At 47.7% G+C, this 16,720-nt stretch overlaps 1 protein-coding gene across 14 annotated transcripts in view; it reads left to right on the plus strand.

The window, feature by feature from the left end:
• Nucleotides 1-14,828, plus strand: part of LOC139352114 (protein unc-80 homolog) — a 37,160-nt gene extending 22,332 nt beyond the window's left edge. For 6 of the 14 annotated variants that reach the window (XM_070994188.1, XM_070994192.1, XM_070994197.1 and 3 more), the window contains 32 exons: nt 883-1,069; nt 1,216-1,347; nt 1,451-1,594; nt 1,759-1,859; nt 1,946-2,032; nt 2,115-2,298; nt 2,433-2,527; nt 2,695-2,784; nt 2,922-3,023; nt 3,094-3,274; nt 3,362-3,627; nt 3,960-4,094; nt 4,188-4,326; nt 4,432-4,528; nt 4,605-4,775; nt 4,865-4,957; nt 5,042-5,260; nt 5,344-5,574; nt 6,632-6,755; nt 6,866-6,991; nt 7,075-7,198; nt 7,330-7,536; nt 7,622-7,806; nt 7,902-8,067; nt 8,194-8,373; nt 8,460-8,607; nt 9,549-9,605; nt 10,580-10,661; nt 10,820-10,925; nt 11,267-11,287; nt 11,525-11,718; nt 11,866-14,828. In XM_070994188.1, the coding sequence (XP_070850289.1) occupies nt 883-1,069; nt 1,216-1,347; nt 1,451-1,594; nt 1,759-1,859; nt 1,946-2,032; nt 2,115-2,298; nt 2,433-2,527; nt 2,695-2,784; nt 2,922-3,023; nt 3,094-3,274; nt 3,362-3,627; nt 3,960-4,094; nt 4,188-4,326; nt 4,432-4,528; nt 4,605-4,775; nt 4,865-4,957; nt 5,042-5,260; nt 5,344-5,574; nt 6,632-6,755; nt 6,866-6,991; nt 7,075-7,198; nt 7,330-7,536; nt 7,622-7,806; nt 7,902-8,067; nt 8,194-8,373; nt 8,460-8,607; nt 9,549-9,605; nt 10,580-10,661; nt 10,820-10,925; nt 11,267-11,287; nt 11,525-11,718; nt 11,866-12,354 (4,863 nt within the window). In that variant the 3' untranslated portion in view covers nt 12,355-14,828. The remainder of the gene's footprint in view (nt 1-882; nt 1,070-1,215; nt 1,348-1,450; nt 1,595-1,758; nt 1,860-1,945; nt 2,033-2,114; nt 2,299-2,432; nt 2,528-2,694; nt 2,785-2,921; nt 3,024-3,093; nt 3,275-3,361; nt 3,628-3,959; nt 4,095-4,187; nt 4,327-4,431; nt 4,529-4,604; nt 4,776-4,864; nt 4,958-5,041; nt 5,261-5,343; nt 5,575-6,631; nt 6,756-6,865; nt 6,992-7,074; nt 7,199-7,329; nt 7,537-7,621; nt 7,807-7,901; nt 8,068-8,193; nt 8,374-8,459; nt 8,608-9,548; nt 9,606-10,579; nt 10,662-10,819; nt 10,926-11,266; nt 11,288-11,524; nt 11,719-11,865) is intronic. The other 8 variants (XM_070994194.1, XM_070994202.1, XM_070994199.1 and 5 more) reach the window with 6 other exon arrangements.
• Nucleotides 14,829-16,720: the final 1,892 nt, after the last annotated feature.

A 16,720-nucleotide genomic window follows, 5' to 3' on the forward strand; every position in this document is an offset into this window, starting at 1 on the left:
TTAATAGATTTTGATGACGACCTGCTGCGAGCACCTGTTCCATAATTTATCTATCGACTGTCTTTGTTTTTAGTACTCCACATTAATTCAGTCAGTCCATACCATAGTAAGTTGGTATTTCTGTCCGGATGTTTGTGCTGATGCATCTTGTTACCTCAGATCATTAATGACAGGCGGGACAATTGTTTTCATCCAGTGATTTATTTATTTGATTTTGATTTGTTGTCATTGGGAGCAGTAGGTTTTCATCATGGATCAGAAGCTGGGGCAGTTTCATGGGTCATTTCAGATAGTTGCATCTTGATCAGCCATACACACCATACTCAGAAAGTGTTCTAGCACTACCTCTGATTGTCAGAACAAAAATAACAGCATGCATCGGACATTATGTGTTGTGCTGTTGATGCATGGTCATTGGATGAGAATGACTTTGCTGTGTATGTTTTTCATATCATGCGTTCAGCCTATTTTGATGTGTATATGTATGAGCACTCGTGCGAACGCTGTGAGGCATTTACTGTACACAAGATACAGTAAATTCTCCAAATTCCAGTCTGAATGCATCTATTTGTCATGATTGAAATCTTTCCGATTCAGCACTCCAACAGTGTTCTTCATGATGCTCGGGATAGCATTAGAGCATGAGATCAATGTGCTGGAGGAGAGTTACTGTATTAATGTGTCGTCCAGTCATTTTACATTACAAAATGCTCCTCAGATGTAAGCCTAGAATAGCTGTGCACACACATTCCTGAAAAATTCAAACTGTCAATTTGTATTAATCCGTGCATTCCCTCATTCTGAATCTCTGTATGTCTGCACCCGCCGTTCTTCCTCTGTGCCGTTTGATCCAACGCCACCCTCCATGCTCACCCTTCCCAGAAATCCTTCTCGGCGCGGGCGGTGTCGCGCTCCCACCAACGGGCCGAGCACATCCTGAAGAACCTGCAGCAGGAGGAAGAGAAGCGGCGTCTGGGCCGCGAGGCCAGTATCATCTCGGCCATCCCCGTGGCTCAGGAGGCCTGCTACGAGCCCACGTGCAGCCCCCCGCCTGAGCAGGAGGAAGAAGGTGGGGCTGCCAGTCACACATGCATATATTACACAGCTTATATTTACATATAAATGCAGACGTTTGGTGGGAATTAGCCAGCTCTGGGCCATGACAGCTGTTTCTCCTGTATCTGTACTGGCCGTGTTGGACATTGATCCCGCCAGCAGAAGAAGTGGTGAACCTGGCATCACGCCGTCTGTCTGTCAGCCCTTCCTGCGCTTCCAGTAACTCCCACAGGAACTACTCTTTTCGCCGGGGCTCAGTGTGGTCTGTCCGCTCGTTGGCCAGCGCTGAAGGTACGAACATAAAGAATCTGCACTGACTTGCTTTGAAATAAAACACACTCATCTCTTGCTTCGTGACCGCTGACAAGTTTGATTTGTTACATTGTTTTGCCAGATGAAGAGAACACAACAGAACACACTCCTACTCATCACATGCTACAGCCGCCCCAAGCCGTCTTCCCAGCGTGCATCTGTGCTGCAGTCCTGCCGATAGTGCACCTCATGGAGGATGGGGAGGTTCGAGAGGATGGCGTGGCTGGTCGGTGTCTTCAGATTCAGTGTTGAAAGAGATAAATAGCTCTCAGTTAAATATTTTATCAGCACAGTATCCAACCTTAAAAATATGCATGTTGATAGATTTTCCTGCATGATTTGTTTCTTATGTTTGGGACTCCTCTCCACATTTCCCCGATGTTTCTTCAGTGAGTGCTGTTGCCCAACAAATCCTCTGGAACTGCCTGATCGAAGATCCGGCCCTTGTTCTTCGCCACTTCCTGGAAAAACTAACCGTGAGCAACCGACAGGTGGGTGAACATGCGGAGAAGCTAACGGCTAAAAGGTGAAATGCACAGTGCGTCATGGCTTTTGGTTCTTGTTGTTGTCATGGCAGGATGAGCTGATGTACATGCTGAGGAAGCTCCTGCTCAACATCGGAGATCTGCCGGCGCAGACCTCTCACATCCTCTTCAACTACCTGGTGAAGCAACAGACTTTGGTTTTCATGAATTGTTTCTCTTCGGTTCTCTTGAAACTAACCCAATCATATCTCCCCGTCCTAGGTGGGACTGATCATGTATTTTGTGCGGACTCCATGTGAGTGGGGGATGGACGCCATTTCGGCCACATTGACCTTCCTGTGGGAGGTGGTCGGCTATGTGGAGGGGCTCTTCTTCAAGGACCTCAAGCAGACCATGAAGAAGGAGCAGTGTGAGGTCAAACTGCTGGTCACTGCATCTATGCCAGGTGAACTTACCGAACTGCTTATCACCAGTTTTGACCTCAAATCTTATGTAGACTGGAGGCTTAGCTGAGAGCATTGACCTAAAGAACGCTACTTTAATTGAATCAAGTTGACGTGTTGTGCATTGCTGGCGCAGGAACCAAAACACTGGTGGTGCACGGGCAGAACGAATGTGACATCCCAACACAGCTTCCTGTCCATGAAGACACTCAGTTTGAAGCCCTGCTCAAGGTAAGGTACTCTGATCCTTTGTGTAACACCGAGGGGAAATGAGTTTTGAACTAATAGGCACAGTGAAATATTCACAGTTGCTATTATTCTTAATTTATGCAAGTGTGTAAATGTAACTGAAGTAAACTTATAGAAGATATTCGTGACATTTTCTCTCCCCAAACCAGGAGTGTCTGGAATTCTTCAACATTCCAGAGGCCAGATCGGCACACTACTTCCTCATGGACAAACGCTGGAACCTCATCCATTATAGCAAGGTAGACACATGAGGTTTTATTTTGAGCCACCTGTCGAGTAAAACCTTTTATTTTTTAAGTTTTCAGATGTATGTCATGAAAAGTTGAGAATTTCTTCTGTTCACCCTCCCTCCTCTGTTGCTTTCTCCCTCCTCCAGACATATGTAAGAGACATCTACCCCTTCCGGAGATCCGTCTCTCCCCAGCTCAACCTGGTGCACATGCTGCCTGAGAAAGGACAGGAGCTAATCCAGAAACAGGTGGGGATGATTTCAAAGTTCAGGTAACGTGGTGAGAACATTCTTTTTCCTCATTCTGGTCTTCTTTTAGGTGTTCTCCCGTAAACTAGAGGAGGTTGGCCGGGTCCTCTTCCTCATCTCTCTCACTCAACACATGCCAGCTGTGCACAAGCAGTCCCACGTCTCCCTGCTGCAGGAAGACCTCCTCCGCTTGCCGTCTTTCCCGCGAACCGCCATCGACGCAGAGTTCTCACTGTTCAACGAGCAGCAAGGTGAGACAGACTCCAGCTGCATCATCAGATGCTTAATCATTCGAAATTCTATGTTTTGCCACCATCTCCTCTTCCGCCCTCTCCAAGGTAAGGAGCTGTTTGGCCTGGACACCCTCCACAAGGTGCTGTGGATCAAGCTGCTAGAGGAAATGTTCCTGGGCATGCCCAGCGAGTACCCGTGGGGCGACGAGATGATGCTGTTCCTCAATGTCTTCAACGGGGCGCTGCTGCTGCACCCGGAGGACAGCTCCCTCCTCCGGCAGTACACAGCCACCGCCATCAACACCGCCGTTCACTTCAACCACCTCTTCTCCCTGAGCGGTTACCAGTGGATCCTGCCGACCATGCTGCAGGTTAGAAACGTCATGAAGTTTTACTGGAGTATTCATGTAATCTTGTGCTCTTCTGTCTGCAATGCACCCATTAAACATTTGTTGCTACCCTTTGCTTCTGGGGAGCTGTGGCCTAAACATTTCTTAACGTTGTAATGGAAACATGCAGTGATTTTTTCACTAAACAGACGTCTGAAAAGCCACAAAGTCAACATCAAAACAGATTTTTTTATGCAACAATACAACAGTATTCAAGCATTAACTATTGGTTTTCAAGATATGTCTAGCTTTGTCTTCTGTTGCCTTCAGAGTCTGTCCGTAAACTAGCCGCCCTCTCTGCATTGTTACGTCAGGTCTATGCTGACTATGAGAGCGACCCTTTACTGAGGCAGGGCATCGAGTTCTGCTGCCGGCAGTTCTACATCCTCCACCGCAAACCCTTCATCCTGCAGCTGTTTGCCAGTGTGGCTCCGCTGCTGGAATTCACAGTAATTTTGCTTTTTTATTACACACGTACCTTTTGTTTCTATATTCCTGGACGCCTGCAGCTTAAGTGAATTTCTCCTGTCTTCTTCTCCCAGACCAGCACCAGTACTGGTCTTTCTAAAGGAGTGTCAGCGCAGTGTCTGTTTGACCTGCTGGTCTCTCTGGAGGGTGAGACCCAGGACACCCTGGATGCTCTGGAGCTGGTTAAGGCAGAGAAACCTCTCCGCTCTCTGGGTAAACTCTCACTGTCACACGCACGTTGTGGTGTTTTAGCCCTGAAGCCTTCATCACTCTATGTGCTCTGTGTATGCTTGAGTTGTGCTTTCTTTCTTCCTTCAGATTTTTGTTACGGTAATGAGGACTTGGCCTTTTCCATCAGCGAGGCCATCAAGCTGTGTGTCACCGTGGTCGCCTACGCCCCCGAATCCTTCAGGAGGTGCGCAGACACATCGAGGACCATCTGTTCCCTCTCCTTGCACCTTGAGCTTGTCCTCTAACGTGCATCTCTCCAGTCTCCAGATGCTGATGGTGCTTGAGGCCTTGGTCCCCTGCCACCTCCAGAAGCTGAAGAGCAACACGGTTACAATGGAGTCGGCCTCGGCTGCCAGAGACGAGATTGCGGCCATCGCTGCTCTGGCTACATCCCTGCAGGCCCTCCTCTACAGCTCAGAGGCCCTCACAAGGTCTGACTTGTGCAGCAAAGACGTTTTTGTACGTATGGGTGTGACGTCCTGTTCGATGCTTACAATCTTCATAATTTTATCCTCCACAGGCCCATGACAGCCCCCCAGATGTCCCGCTGTGATCAAGGCCATAAGGGAGGCACTGCATCTAACCACGCCATGTCAGGAGGGGTCAACACCAGGTCAGGCCTGTGACATGATCAGTGCTAGGCTAGAGTGCAGGTCTGGACTCTGAAGCCTGTTTGTATTCCTGTATCTGTGCACAGGGACAACCTCCACCTGCTGGAGGAGGGCCAGGGCATGCCGAGGGAGGAAATGGACGAGCGCATTGCCAGGGAGGAGTTCCGCCGGCCGCGGGAGTCCCTGTTAAACATCTGCACCGAGTTTTACAAACACTGCGGACCGCGACTCAAAATCCTGCAAAACGTCGCCGGTGAGCCACGGGTCACGGCCCTGGAGCTGCTGGACATCAAGTCACACATGAGGTGATTTCAAAGCGTCTGTTAAGTTTAAGTATACCTCTTAAATAACACAATAAAGTTGCACTAAAGGTGTGTCTGTGTCCCAGGCTGGCGGAGATCGCCCACGCCCTGCTGAAGCTGGCGCCCTACGACACGCTGACCATGGAGAGCCGAGGGCTGCGGCGCTACATCATGGAGATGCTGCCCATCACCGACTGGTCGTCCGAGGCCGTCCGCCCCGCCCTCATCCTGATCCTCAAGAGGCTGGACCGCATGTTCAACAAGATCCACAAGATGCCTACGCTCAGGTGCGCTCGCCCACAGGCATTATGCACCAGGTCTGTTGAATACAATCACTTCTCTCTCTGTCTCCCTGTGACTGTATCGTGCTGTGCCGGTGCCGTGGTGTGTCCAGTAGATAGACGGCTTTTCTTGGCACTGTCCTCTGTCACGCTGCCTTCGTGGGTGATGTACCGTAAGTGCTGCTGTGGTGTGTTTTTGTGAGCGAGAGGAGATAAACGTGATGTGAGGATGTGTGTACTAACGGCGGACGGCGCCAGTGTTCACTCGAAGCCGGCGCTCAGTCTTGCAACATGAAAGATGATGCAGAGTTTCATTTCAGACAAACACCACAGCCACAGATTTGACAGCTGATGTCTGCACGCGTAAAGTTCAATACAGTATCATAGAAATCAGCAATAATAATTAATTGGTGATGTATATTTCATACATAAAGTGGAGCTTAAACAGCATTGCATAAAAAACATGAAATTTAATTTGAACAATCTTAAACACAAAATGAATACATGCAAACAGAAAAGTGTGGTTTAAGACAGGCTGACTTTGATGTCACTGTTGATATATTTAATGCTATATTACTGGATAGAGTATAGAATCAGCTACATATAGCTGCATGAAAATGTTTAAATTATCACACAAATGCAGCCTCAGTGCAGCAGGAAGTGCAAACCTGCGTCCTCTTGCATGCCATGTGACTGCCTGGCTCAGAGGGAAGTCTGGCCACAGGTGTGTGTTTCACACCACGATCTGTTGCTGCGGTGTTTAGCTGGCTATGTTTGTGAGCTTTGCTGGTTGCTGTCAGTATGGCCTTTGTTGCAGTCATAAAGGTGATGATTGTATGCCGGGGCATATTAATACTGTAGAGTGGTAAGTGTTTCACTCTCAGTATATGACGGTTTCTTTGCCACATTCAGGTCATTCGAAAAGTCCCCAATGAGACAAAAATAAGATGAATGGCCTCTCGCGGTCAGCATCTTGAATTTCCTTTTCTTCCACACGACACCAATGAGGCATTTAAGACAGTCTTTTTTTAAATTCATGACAATGTGCTTTTATGTGGGTGCGGGGGTGGTGTTGTGGGTGTGGGTTCTCCAGGAGACAGGTGGAGTGGGAGGCGGCCAGCAGCCTGATCGAGGGGATCTGCCTGACCCTGCAGCGACAGCCAATCATCTCTTTCCTGCCACACCTTCGCTCGCTGATCAACGTCTGTGTTAACCTGGTATGGAAAGAGACACACACACACACACACACACACACACACACACGAGAAGGCACAGACCCTCCTGATTAATTGCTGTTCTTTGAGCGTTTGTGCATGTGTGTTGTCAGGTGATGGGTGTGGTCGGTCCCTCCAGCGTGGCAGATGGGCTTCCTCTTCTCCACCTCAGCCCCTACCTGTCCCCTCCGCTGCCCTTCAGCACAGCAGTGGTCCGACTGGTCGCCCTGCAGATCCAGGTATGCCTCTCCATTAACTCACCCTCATCATCCATTTGTGCATCGTCTATTTTTTATTTCCTCCATTTTTTTTGTCATCCCAGGCCCTGAAGGAGGACTTTCCTCTCAGCCACGTGATCTCACCGTTCACCAATCAGGAGAGGCGAGAGGGGATGCTGCTCAACCTGCTCATTCCCTTCGTGCTCACTGTGGGCTCTGGAAGCAAAGGTAAAAGCCACCACATTTCTGACCACTTGGTTAACAATCAAAGCAGCAGCAGGTCTTTTCTAGATGCAATAAAATGGCACCTGACATAATTTTGCGTGCTAGCTGGTTTGTATTTTAATGTCCCTTTGCAGACAGCCCCCACTTGGAGCAGCCTGAGATCTTCCTCCTCCTCCAGACGGTCATTAACATCCTCCTGCCTCCCCGGATCATCTCCACCTCCCGCACCAAGAACTTCATGCTGGACGCTTCCCCGGCTCACTGCTCCACCCCGGGCGACACGGGGAAGGATTTGCGCAGAGAGGGGCTAGCCGAGTCCACCAGCCAGGCGGCGTATCTGGGTACGAATAAGAAGTGACGTCATTTTATAGTCTTTCTAGTTCGTGCCGCTTCTCATCCTCTACCCGCGCTCCGTCCCCCCTGCAGCTCTGAAGGTGGTGCTGGTTTGCTTTGAGCGCTCGTTGGGGAACCAGTGGTACCGGCTAAGCCTGCAGGTGAAAGAGATGGCTCTCAGAAAGGTGGGCGGCTTGGCCTTCTGGGACTTCATCGACTTCATTGTCCGAACCCGAATCCCCATCTTTGTGCTGCTGAGACCGTTCATACAGTGCAAGGTAAGCAGCCAGTGAGTCTCTTGATTGTGCATGCACTTGTGGGCTATTTGCGACCTCGTCTTCCTTACTGGTCCATGTATGTTTATGTCGTGTAGTTGTTGACCCAGCCCGCTGACTCCCAGGAGGAGATCACAGCACGTCACCACATCGCCGACCAGCTGGAGCGCCGCTTCATCCCGCGACCGCTCTGCAAGAGCTCCCTGTTTGCAGAGTTCAACAATGAGCTGAAGATCCTGAAGGAGGCCGTGCACAGCGGCTCCGGTCAGACACTTACACCTGAACAAAAACCAGTTTTTAATGTTGAAATCTGTGCTTTTCAGGTCCTGAATGTTAACTTGACTGTTTTTAAGCCTGTGTGTTTCTGTCTGACCTGCCCGAACCCAACAGCTTACCAGGGCAAGACATCCATCAGCACGGTGGGCACCTCCACATCAGCCTATCGCCTTAGTTTGGCCACAATGTCGCGCTCCAACACGGGCACTGGCACAGTTTGGGAGCAGGACAGCCAACCATCACGCCAGCCCTCCCAAGACACCCTCAGCCGCACCGATGAGGATGATGAAGAGAGTCAGAAACATTCCCCTTTTGCTTGCCATTTTCTTTCACGTTTGAGAGCAGAACTTCAAGCTGAACTCCATTTCTTCTCCCCCCAGTTGACTCCATGAGCATCCCCAGCGTGGTGAGCGAGCACGAGGCCTTCCTGCCCAGGGTGATAACACAGCGGCGCTTCTCCAGCCACGCCACCGGCTCAGCGGCCTCGCAGCCCGAGGCCCCCCGCACCACCATGCTGCCAAGCCACAGGTGACATTCCCAACACACACGCACAGGCATGCATACACACACAAAAGGAGCCTGAGGTTTTTTCTTCAAACGTAGTTTCACTCGGGTGACGGCAGAAACGTGTCCACTGGTAGATGTTAGCCAATGCAATTCTTCTGCTTCCTACTCTTGTCTGCTGACCTGTACATTTCTTTCCACTCTTTCATTGCGGATACGTCCAAATACATGAAGTATTGACCACAATGCAAAAACAGCAATTGTTGTACGAGTCCTCCTCCTCCTGCACGTTCCAGGCGCCACCCTCGTCTAAATACCTTCAGGGCAGCCTGGCGTGGTCCTGTGATTTGGGCAGCTGCTGATCATGTGTTTTTAGAAGTGTTGTCTCTTGTGGAAAAGTTGTTTTGTAATAATAATATGAGAAGAAAATAATCAAATTAAATGAAATATAGTCATTTAAACCATTTCTAATTTGTATTACAATTACTGCACTGTGATATATACTGTTACCATGATATAAAATGACATACACCGTGACACAGTTTTGGCCATATGGCCCCCCCCAGCAGATGCAAAGTGTTTTGGGTATGTACACCACTGCGGTGAAAAATCAACCAAGGAGATTGTTACTGTTTCCAGAGCTGCGATGCCCTCAGGAAATGTTCATGTATGATTCTTGCTTGTTCATGCAATATGTAGAATGAATCCTTTGAAAAGGATCAACCAGTCAGTCATATCCCACAACCACAGTCATTTTTTTCTGTATATCTCTGTTAATGTTTTTTATTCGACAGTCTCAGAGCAGCATTGTGAAGTAGCTAAGACTCTGTATCTTGGTAAGAATGAAGTTGGGGTCGGAGCCCTGGCTTCCCACCCCGCTCTCAGGGCTCAGGGACTTGATGGGTCTCGATTACACTCCCTAAACTCCCATTCTCCCCCTTCGCCCCACTTTTTACCTTTTACAGTGAACCCAATGTGCTAGATGAGTCCCAGGGCCTTCTGCAGGAGGGTAACCTCTCTAGGTACAGTGGCCCTCTCTCTGTGTGTGTCCCATTGGTGCGTTCTTGCATCTGTCCGCCAGTGGGAGGGGCATCGCCTCGGGACGGCCTCCTCTATTGGCCGCCTCGCCGTTGATCACTCATCCACATCCAATCAAATCGCCTTGGCCCGCCACACCTCCCCTCACCCTCCCCACTTACCTGTCTCTATCTCTTTCTGTGTGGGTCCAGTGTGCCTTGTCTCTGTCACCTACCCCCCACTTCCTTTTGAGCTCCACACTGACCCTCATCTTCTCAGCTCATCTGCTGTGCTATCCTAACCGGGCCCTCCACCCCTTTTAAAAAAAAAAAAGAGGGCCCCCTCAGCCCCGGGGCCAGGGAGCTCTGCCTCTGTTTCTCCTCTGTTAGCTGTGGGTTTTTACAGTTGATGTGCCATCAACAAAGTCAGCCTCTCTCCCATTGGTGCCATGGTGTTTCATACTGTTTACGTGTCTCAGGCTTCTCGCTGATCAAATTGGGCGTCCTACTCTGGATACCAATCTGTAGGGGCAAGGGGGAACTGGGGTGGCAACCATAATAATTTAAGGAGACTTTTTCTTCTTTTCCTTGTTCAGTTATGCTTGTGCGGGCTTCTAATCCGATTGTCCCTGTTTCACGGTTGGGTGACAAAATAATTTGACGGTGTCACACCTGAAAAAGGGTAAATTTTAAAATGTATGATGTGTATAAAGTTTCTTTTGCGAGCGTTGCTACTCCAGCCCCTACTGCCCCCTGTTGTGTTATCAGTGTATGAATCATAGCAGCACTGTGTTTGGGTGTCGTGTAACAAACTGTGTGTGTCGTGTAGTGAGTGAGTGGGTAGAATAGCAGCGACATCTTACTGTGGTCAAAGATGTGGTCAGTGAGCGAGCACAGCTGGGGATGCGGTGTCCTTTTGCTCGCGTCATGGTGATGTATTTCTGTGTGTGTGTGTGTGTTCATCTGATTGGTTGAACCAGGGTTGCCAGTGTGCAGAGTGAACCAGGCCAGCAGAACCTTCTGATCCAGCCTCCGTTGGGAAGAAAGCGAGGCCTCAGACAGGTGTGGACATCAAAATCATGTTTTTATTTAACACACACACACAACAGATAATATGCATAAATATGTCAGATTTAATGATAATGATTATGAACAAAAGCTATTCAACATGTTGACATTTATATATTTATATACATTTTATTACTGTGACTTTCCTGCAGCTGCGACGCCCCCTGCTGTCCATCCCAAAGAATGAACCACGTGGTCGATCTGGAGCGAGGCTCTCCACAACCCGCAGGAGCATCCAGCCCAAGAACAAACCACTGGGTAACAGCACGAGCGTGTGTGTGCATGTGCGTGCTCGTAGGACAGTGACGATGAGAGCACGGTTGTTTTTGTCTTTCTTAAAATGGAAAAAAAGGTGATTCCACTGAAAGCCAGCCACACCCCGCACTTCAAATCAAGCACACAGAATAATGGCGACAGTCCCGTTAAATATAATTTTCCAGTGAGAATATTATATTTCCTGTCTGTGTGCTGACTTGAACTGACCCGTCCTTCCCATTCACAACCTCTGTCTTTGTTCCAATGCTGTTTGTTGTACCACCTGTCACCAAACTGACTCTTCTCACTCTGTTCTGTCTCATGCCTTTTGTTTCAAAATAAAGAAACTTTATTGGACTGTGAAGGTGAGACACAACCCTTAACACTTCCTCTCCACCCTGCAACGGCCCACCCCTTTTATCTGCAACCTCACCCAATAGGACGCTCTGCATGTCTGTCTTGCACCCCCTCCCAGTCCCTGCCGACCCCCTCCTGTCCTGTCCCTGCCCCCACTCTCTTTGGTGGTGCTGATGTGTTAGCGAGTCGCTAGCTGGTGCTGTCGTCTCCGTTTTGACCGTGCGTGCATGCATGTGTGCCCGCAGCGCATGGAGACCAGAAGAGGTCGGTCACCTTTACAGAAAATCAAAGCCAGCAGCCGTCCACTCCCGGCACTGTGGAGCCTCCAGCTGAGGCCAGGAAGGCCAGTCCTGCGCTCTCAAAGTCCCCAACATTGGAGGTGCCCTCCGCCTCGTCGGCCACGGTCACCGCCGACCTGCACGGTCCTGCAAACACACAGGTATGAGCAACAGCAGCATTAACATTAATGCAAGCCGGATTTCTATGGAGACCCAGAGTGGTCACTGTTCAAAATAATAGAATTAACGGGTCCCCTAAGTGTGGGGGCTGCGCCTCCTTATAGAAGCTGAAGTGTTTTCTCCTCCAGGTCCCCCCAGCCATAAGCAGCAAGGAGAAGAGAGAGCAGTGGGGCCTCCGCAGCAGCCTCTCTCCTCCGCCCTCTATCTCCCGCCCCTCCACCCCAACACCCCCATCAAGAACCTGCTCCCCGCTGCCCCTTTCCCGGACCTGCTCCCCTCTCCCCTTGTCCCGCACCTCCTCTCCTCTCCCTCCGCCGCTCCCAGTGCTGGGCACGGCGCCGGCCCCGGGCCCCCCGCCACCGCCCCCACTGCCTCCGGCCCCTCTCCTGCCTCCCCCGCCCCCAGGGCCACCCCGGATCAGAGAGAGCCCCGGTGACGAGGACACGACGGCGCTCCTGCCACGCAGCGACACCCTGCTGCAGCTCAGCGAGGACGACGGCACAGAGAACCCCCTCCTCACCCCTCTGCTGTCCCCTCCCTCGCCCCGCCGGTCGCCCCGCAGGTCACCCCTGCCCCTCTCCCCCGTTGACCTGGACCTGGATGAGTCCCATGTGTGAGTGGATGGTATTTTCCTGTAGCCAAATGCCAAATCGATACCTGCGGGGTGCAGATAGCAGGGAGGCTGTGCTGCACACATTTCTACACATTTGAGAGCAAAAGCAGGAAAACATTAAGTGTACATTGAGATTTGATTGGTTGACATAGTTTGAAAGGATGGGAATGTACAGACGGGACAAGTGTGGGTTTTTCTGTTTTCCACACCGTGTTGACAACCCACCAACTTAATTTCTGTTTCCCCCTCAGCTTCGCCCTGACACCAACCTGCTCTCTCCTCACGGGAGTTTTGACTTAAACAAGCTGTTTCTCTGTCGGTCTCTTCTCGTATCTTTTTAGTGTTAAATATTTAAAAACCCTTCTGGCTACATACGCTCAGGGTTGAATGTATATTTTAGCAGCAATCTACCTTATTGCTTATCTCCTTCATCACAGAAACATGAAGTCATGTTGGTCTATTGTACCCCAGGATCAGAGATTTATTTCTAAATTATATTTTAAGTTATAAAAAGTATGAATAGCACAGGTTGATACAGTTATTAAAGCTCAGAAATTGTTAATGGATTGATATTTAACTACTTAATGGCAGATTTAAATGTAAAAGATGTCTATATCGCAGAGGTCTATATAAAGCAGGGGGGTGTAGAGCTTGTATAAACAGTATATTAAGAACCATTCTGACATTATGATTGAAATGAGCGCCTTTGTATGAACTGAAGCAGATGATCTATAGTAAATATACAACATAATGTGTACATACATGAAATACTTTATGTGATCATGTGGAACAGGAAAGAGAATGAGATTTTATACTTGAGAAGATTATTCTGAGTGTTCAGTATGTCCGGGTCTGTTTTTAAAGGGGCATTCCACCAGAAGTCAGAAACTGTAACTGTGACCTGCACTAAGGTTAGCCAGCTAGCTGTAACTTAGCTACTACGACACTGAACTGGTGCTGGTTGCTTAGTGACACTGAGCATCGGACAAGCTTGGTAATATCATGGAGCGAGCGATCCGCATAAAGAGACAGTAACGTTAATCTAAAGATGGTTGTAAGTGACTTTCCAGCATTGAGCATTCATTTCGGCTTTCCGTCTCATGTCACATCACCGTTTTGGCAGATGCTTATGGAGCGTGAGTGAGCAGTTCACGTAATGACAAAGTATTTCTCAAAGTCACACATTGTACCTTTAAAGCTAAAGCTAAGCTCCCATTTCTGTGGAGAAAGACTGATTTCAGTATCTACTATGAACCTTGCAAAAATACAGATTCATTTCACCTTGAAACAGACTAATTGCTGGAGTACCCCTTTAAGTTGAGTGGCATTATCTTTGAATGTTTTTGCCTTTTTTTTTTTTAAATTCATGTTGTTCAGTGAAACTGCACTGGAAATTGACGCGTCCAGTCCTGCAGACATAACGTCAAACATGTCCCATTACCTGTCCAGTGTGTTTCGTGTCTTCGCGCAATATTCTGTCTGTGACCAAAGACTGTTTCTTGTGTTTGTGTGGTCAAAACTATCGCGTGTGGAATAACTCGTCCTGATGCTGCCGTACTTCTGTTTTTGTGTCTGTGATGCTGTCTTATACTCACAGGCTCCTTTTATTGCAACTGTGATGAAGCGATGCAGTAGATGGCCGTTACCTCGTTGCTCATTCCATGCCTTAAACAGAGAAATGGTGACACATTAACGTCTGTCAGTATCAACAAGTCTATTTATATATGTTGAAAACCTCATACCTCCAAAATGCCCACTTTTATGGAGATTATATAACTGTGGGCACATTGTGTCAAAACATCTGGATATCTCAAACATCACTTTTAAGATTAAAGCAACATATATTTTGTATGTAAACTTGCTATTTCACCCTGCTTTCATGTAAAAGTCTTATAGTCCTGCTAATCTTACTGATGACGTTAAATCACATAATACAGGATGTGCCATAATCCACACCAACGCACTGTGAGTGTCATGGGCTGCTTCTCTCCACTGTCTGTCAGTGCTGTATTTAACACTCTTCTGACTATCTGTGTCTCAGTTTGTGAAAATACGAATCATTTTGGGGGGTTAGACATTGTGTACTGTTAACTCATGCATAGGGAATAGAGAGGAAATAATATCTCAACAGTACTGTCAATAAAAACACAGATTAATCCTGTTTTCTATAATTTAACACCCCAAATGTTTGACATGACGACAGAGAAAATCCGTGTCAACTCAACAGATGTTTGGTTGAATTTCGAACCTTTTAAAACATATCTCTATCAAATCCACAAAACACACTATACTTGTTCATCACAGTGAAGAATATGAAGATGTTTTTAGCCAGAGGGCCATCGTACTGTTGAATCTAAGTTCCCTTTAAATGTAACGTCTGTGTCAAATTACGTCTTCTTTGTGCAAAGTTGGAATGATCTACAGTATATCAGAATATTTCTGGAATATCTAAATAAATGGGTATTGTTTACAATGTTATTTAACCTTCTGTCTGTTTGTAACTGTAGTGAAGTGCTGGACAGCTCTTTGTCATGTTCCTCAAATGAACGTGTCCAGAGACCAACAGCTCATCAGTGCCTGCTGAGGTTGATTTAGCTGGTTTGTGAGGTTGAAGGATTGAATCCTGTTCTAAGACTTCCAGTTTTCTCCTCAGTCACGTCAGCGATAAATAAAGCAAGAAACCTTTTGATATCTGAGGAGAAAACTTTGAAAAATCTCAGCTTGAGCTTCATCTCACTGAGCTGTTCCCGTTTGCTTGTTGTTGTTCTTCTCGTATTTCACGTCACTGAGGAGCCTGAGCTGCTCCTGAAGCTTGGAAAGTAAAGGTTTGCTGCTGCTGAGATTTTTCTAGGTGTTCTCCTCAACCATTAGAAGGATAATAACAACCTCCAATCAACACAAACCAAGTTCAGGTGTAGTGTAGAGATCAGTTGCTGCAGGCATGTCCTCAATCAGCAGTTTGTCTGCCAACCTTCTTTAAAACTAATGAGAACTTGGACACCCAGCTGGGGAATGGACCAAAATTAGCATTTGTCATCTTTCTGGGGTGATGTGAGAATAAATAATTGAAGAGAGTGTTACGTTTCCCCTCAAAACAAAATTAATGGCGGTCGTTGTTAGGGGAAACTAACAAAAAACAATACTCAACTGCACTCAACACAAAATGGATCTCTTGGGGTCTAAAAGGTGATGGGGATTAACCTACCCACCAACACCCACTAATTCTATCAAAATGATAGAAGAACAAAAGAAATGAGCCTCAAAACAAAGATTTAAGAATCACTAACAAGGAGGGAGTGAAGTTCTAGAAAAGAAAGAATCCCTACGGTTTAAGAACATTCACACACTCAGTCACTATTGCACACACCAAACCAGGAGAGCCAACAGAAGGTGTTAACTTTAATAACGCATCATCTCGCTCCATTCTGGGTACATCCACCACAATTGGAGTGGGGCCAGTGACTTTGTCGCCAGCCAAATCATTTCCTAACATGAATGTGATCCCTTCAACAGGTATCTCCTGCCTCAGAGCAACCTCCACAGGACCTGTGACTATTTCAGATTCCAAGATCACCTTAAACAAAGGTTCTTGAAACCAATTCATCTCTACTCCTCGTATTAGAGCACTGCTACCAGTCTCCATCTCCTTGGTTAAAGGAAGCACACCCTTGAGCAGGATGGACTGCAATGCTCCGGTGTCTTAAAGTACTGTCACTGGCTGCTTGTTAACATTTTCACCAGGCAGAGACATAAACCCCTTGGATGTGAAGGGCCTAAATTCCTCTGGCACCTCCCCTTTTACAGGTTCATAATCATTGTCACACAGTTTCTCAATAGGGGGACTTCCCAGTAAGCAATCATTTTAGGCTTCTCTTTTTTAACAGAACTGGGCATTCATGGACAATGTGACCTTTTGTGTGACAGTAATGACACTCAATTTGACTTGCAGTAGTTTTTTGAGTGGGGGAGGACCCTGATTTAGAGTGGAATGAGGGTTTAGTTGAAGGGCTTTTGACATTTATGCTTGATGACTTTGTTGGAAAACTAGACTTATGAGTGAGTGTAAACTCATTTGCCATCACAGCAGCCTTTTCCAGAGTGAGGTCTCTGTGCTCGTTCAAGTAGGTGGCTGCTCTCATAAGAACACAGCGCTTGAACTGCTCTAACAGAATTAAGTTTTTCAAACCATTCAGATCTTTTACTTCTTGTGATTTACACCAACGCTCAAACAAAATCTGTTGCTCTCTCGTGAACTCCACATGAGTCTGAGACTCAGTCTTTTTCAGTTTGTGAAACTGCTGTGGATAGGCTTCTGGCACCAACTCATAAGCACGCAGGACTGCCCCTTTGACAGTTTTACAGTCAGAACT

The sequence above is a fragment of the Chaetodon trifascialis genome, chromosome 24 (assembly GCF_039877785.1).
Source record: "Chaetodon trifascialis isolate fChaTrf1 chromosome 24, fChaTrf1.hap1, whole genome shotgun sequence".
Taxonomy (NCBI): Eukaryota; Metazoa; Chordata; class Actinopteri; order Chaetodontiformes; family Chaetodontidae; genus Chaetodon; species Chaetodon trifascialis.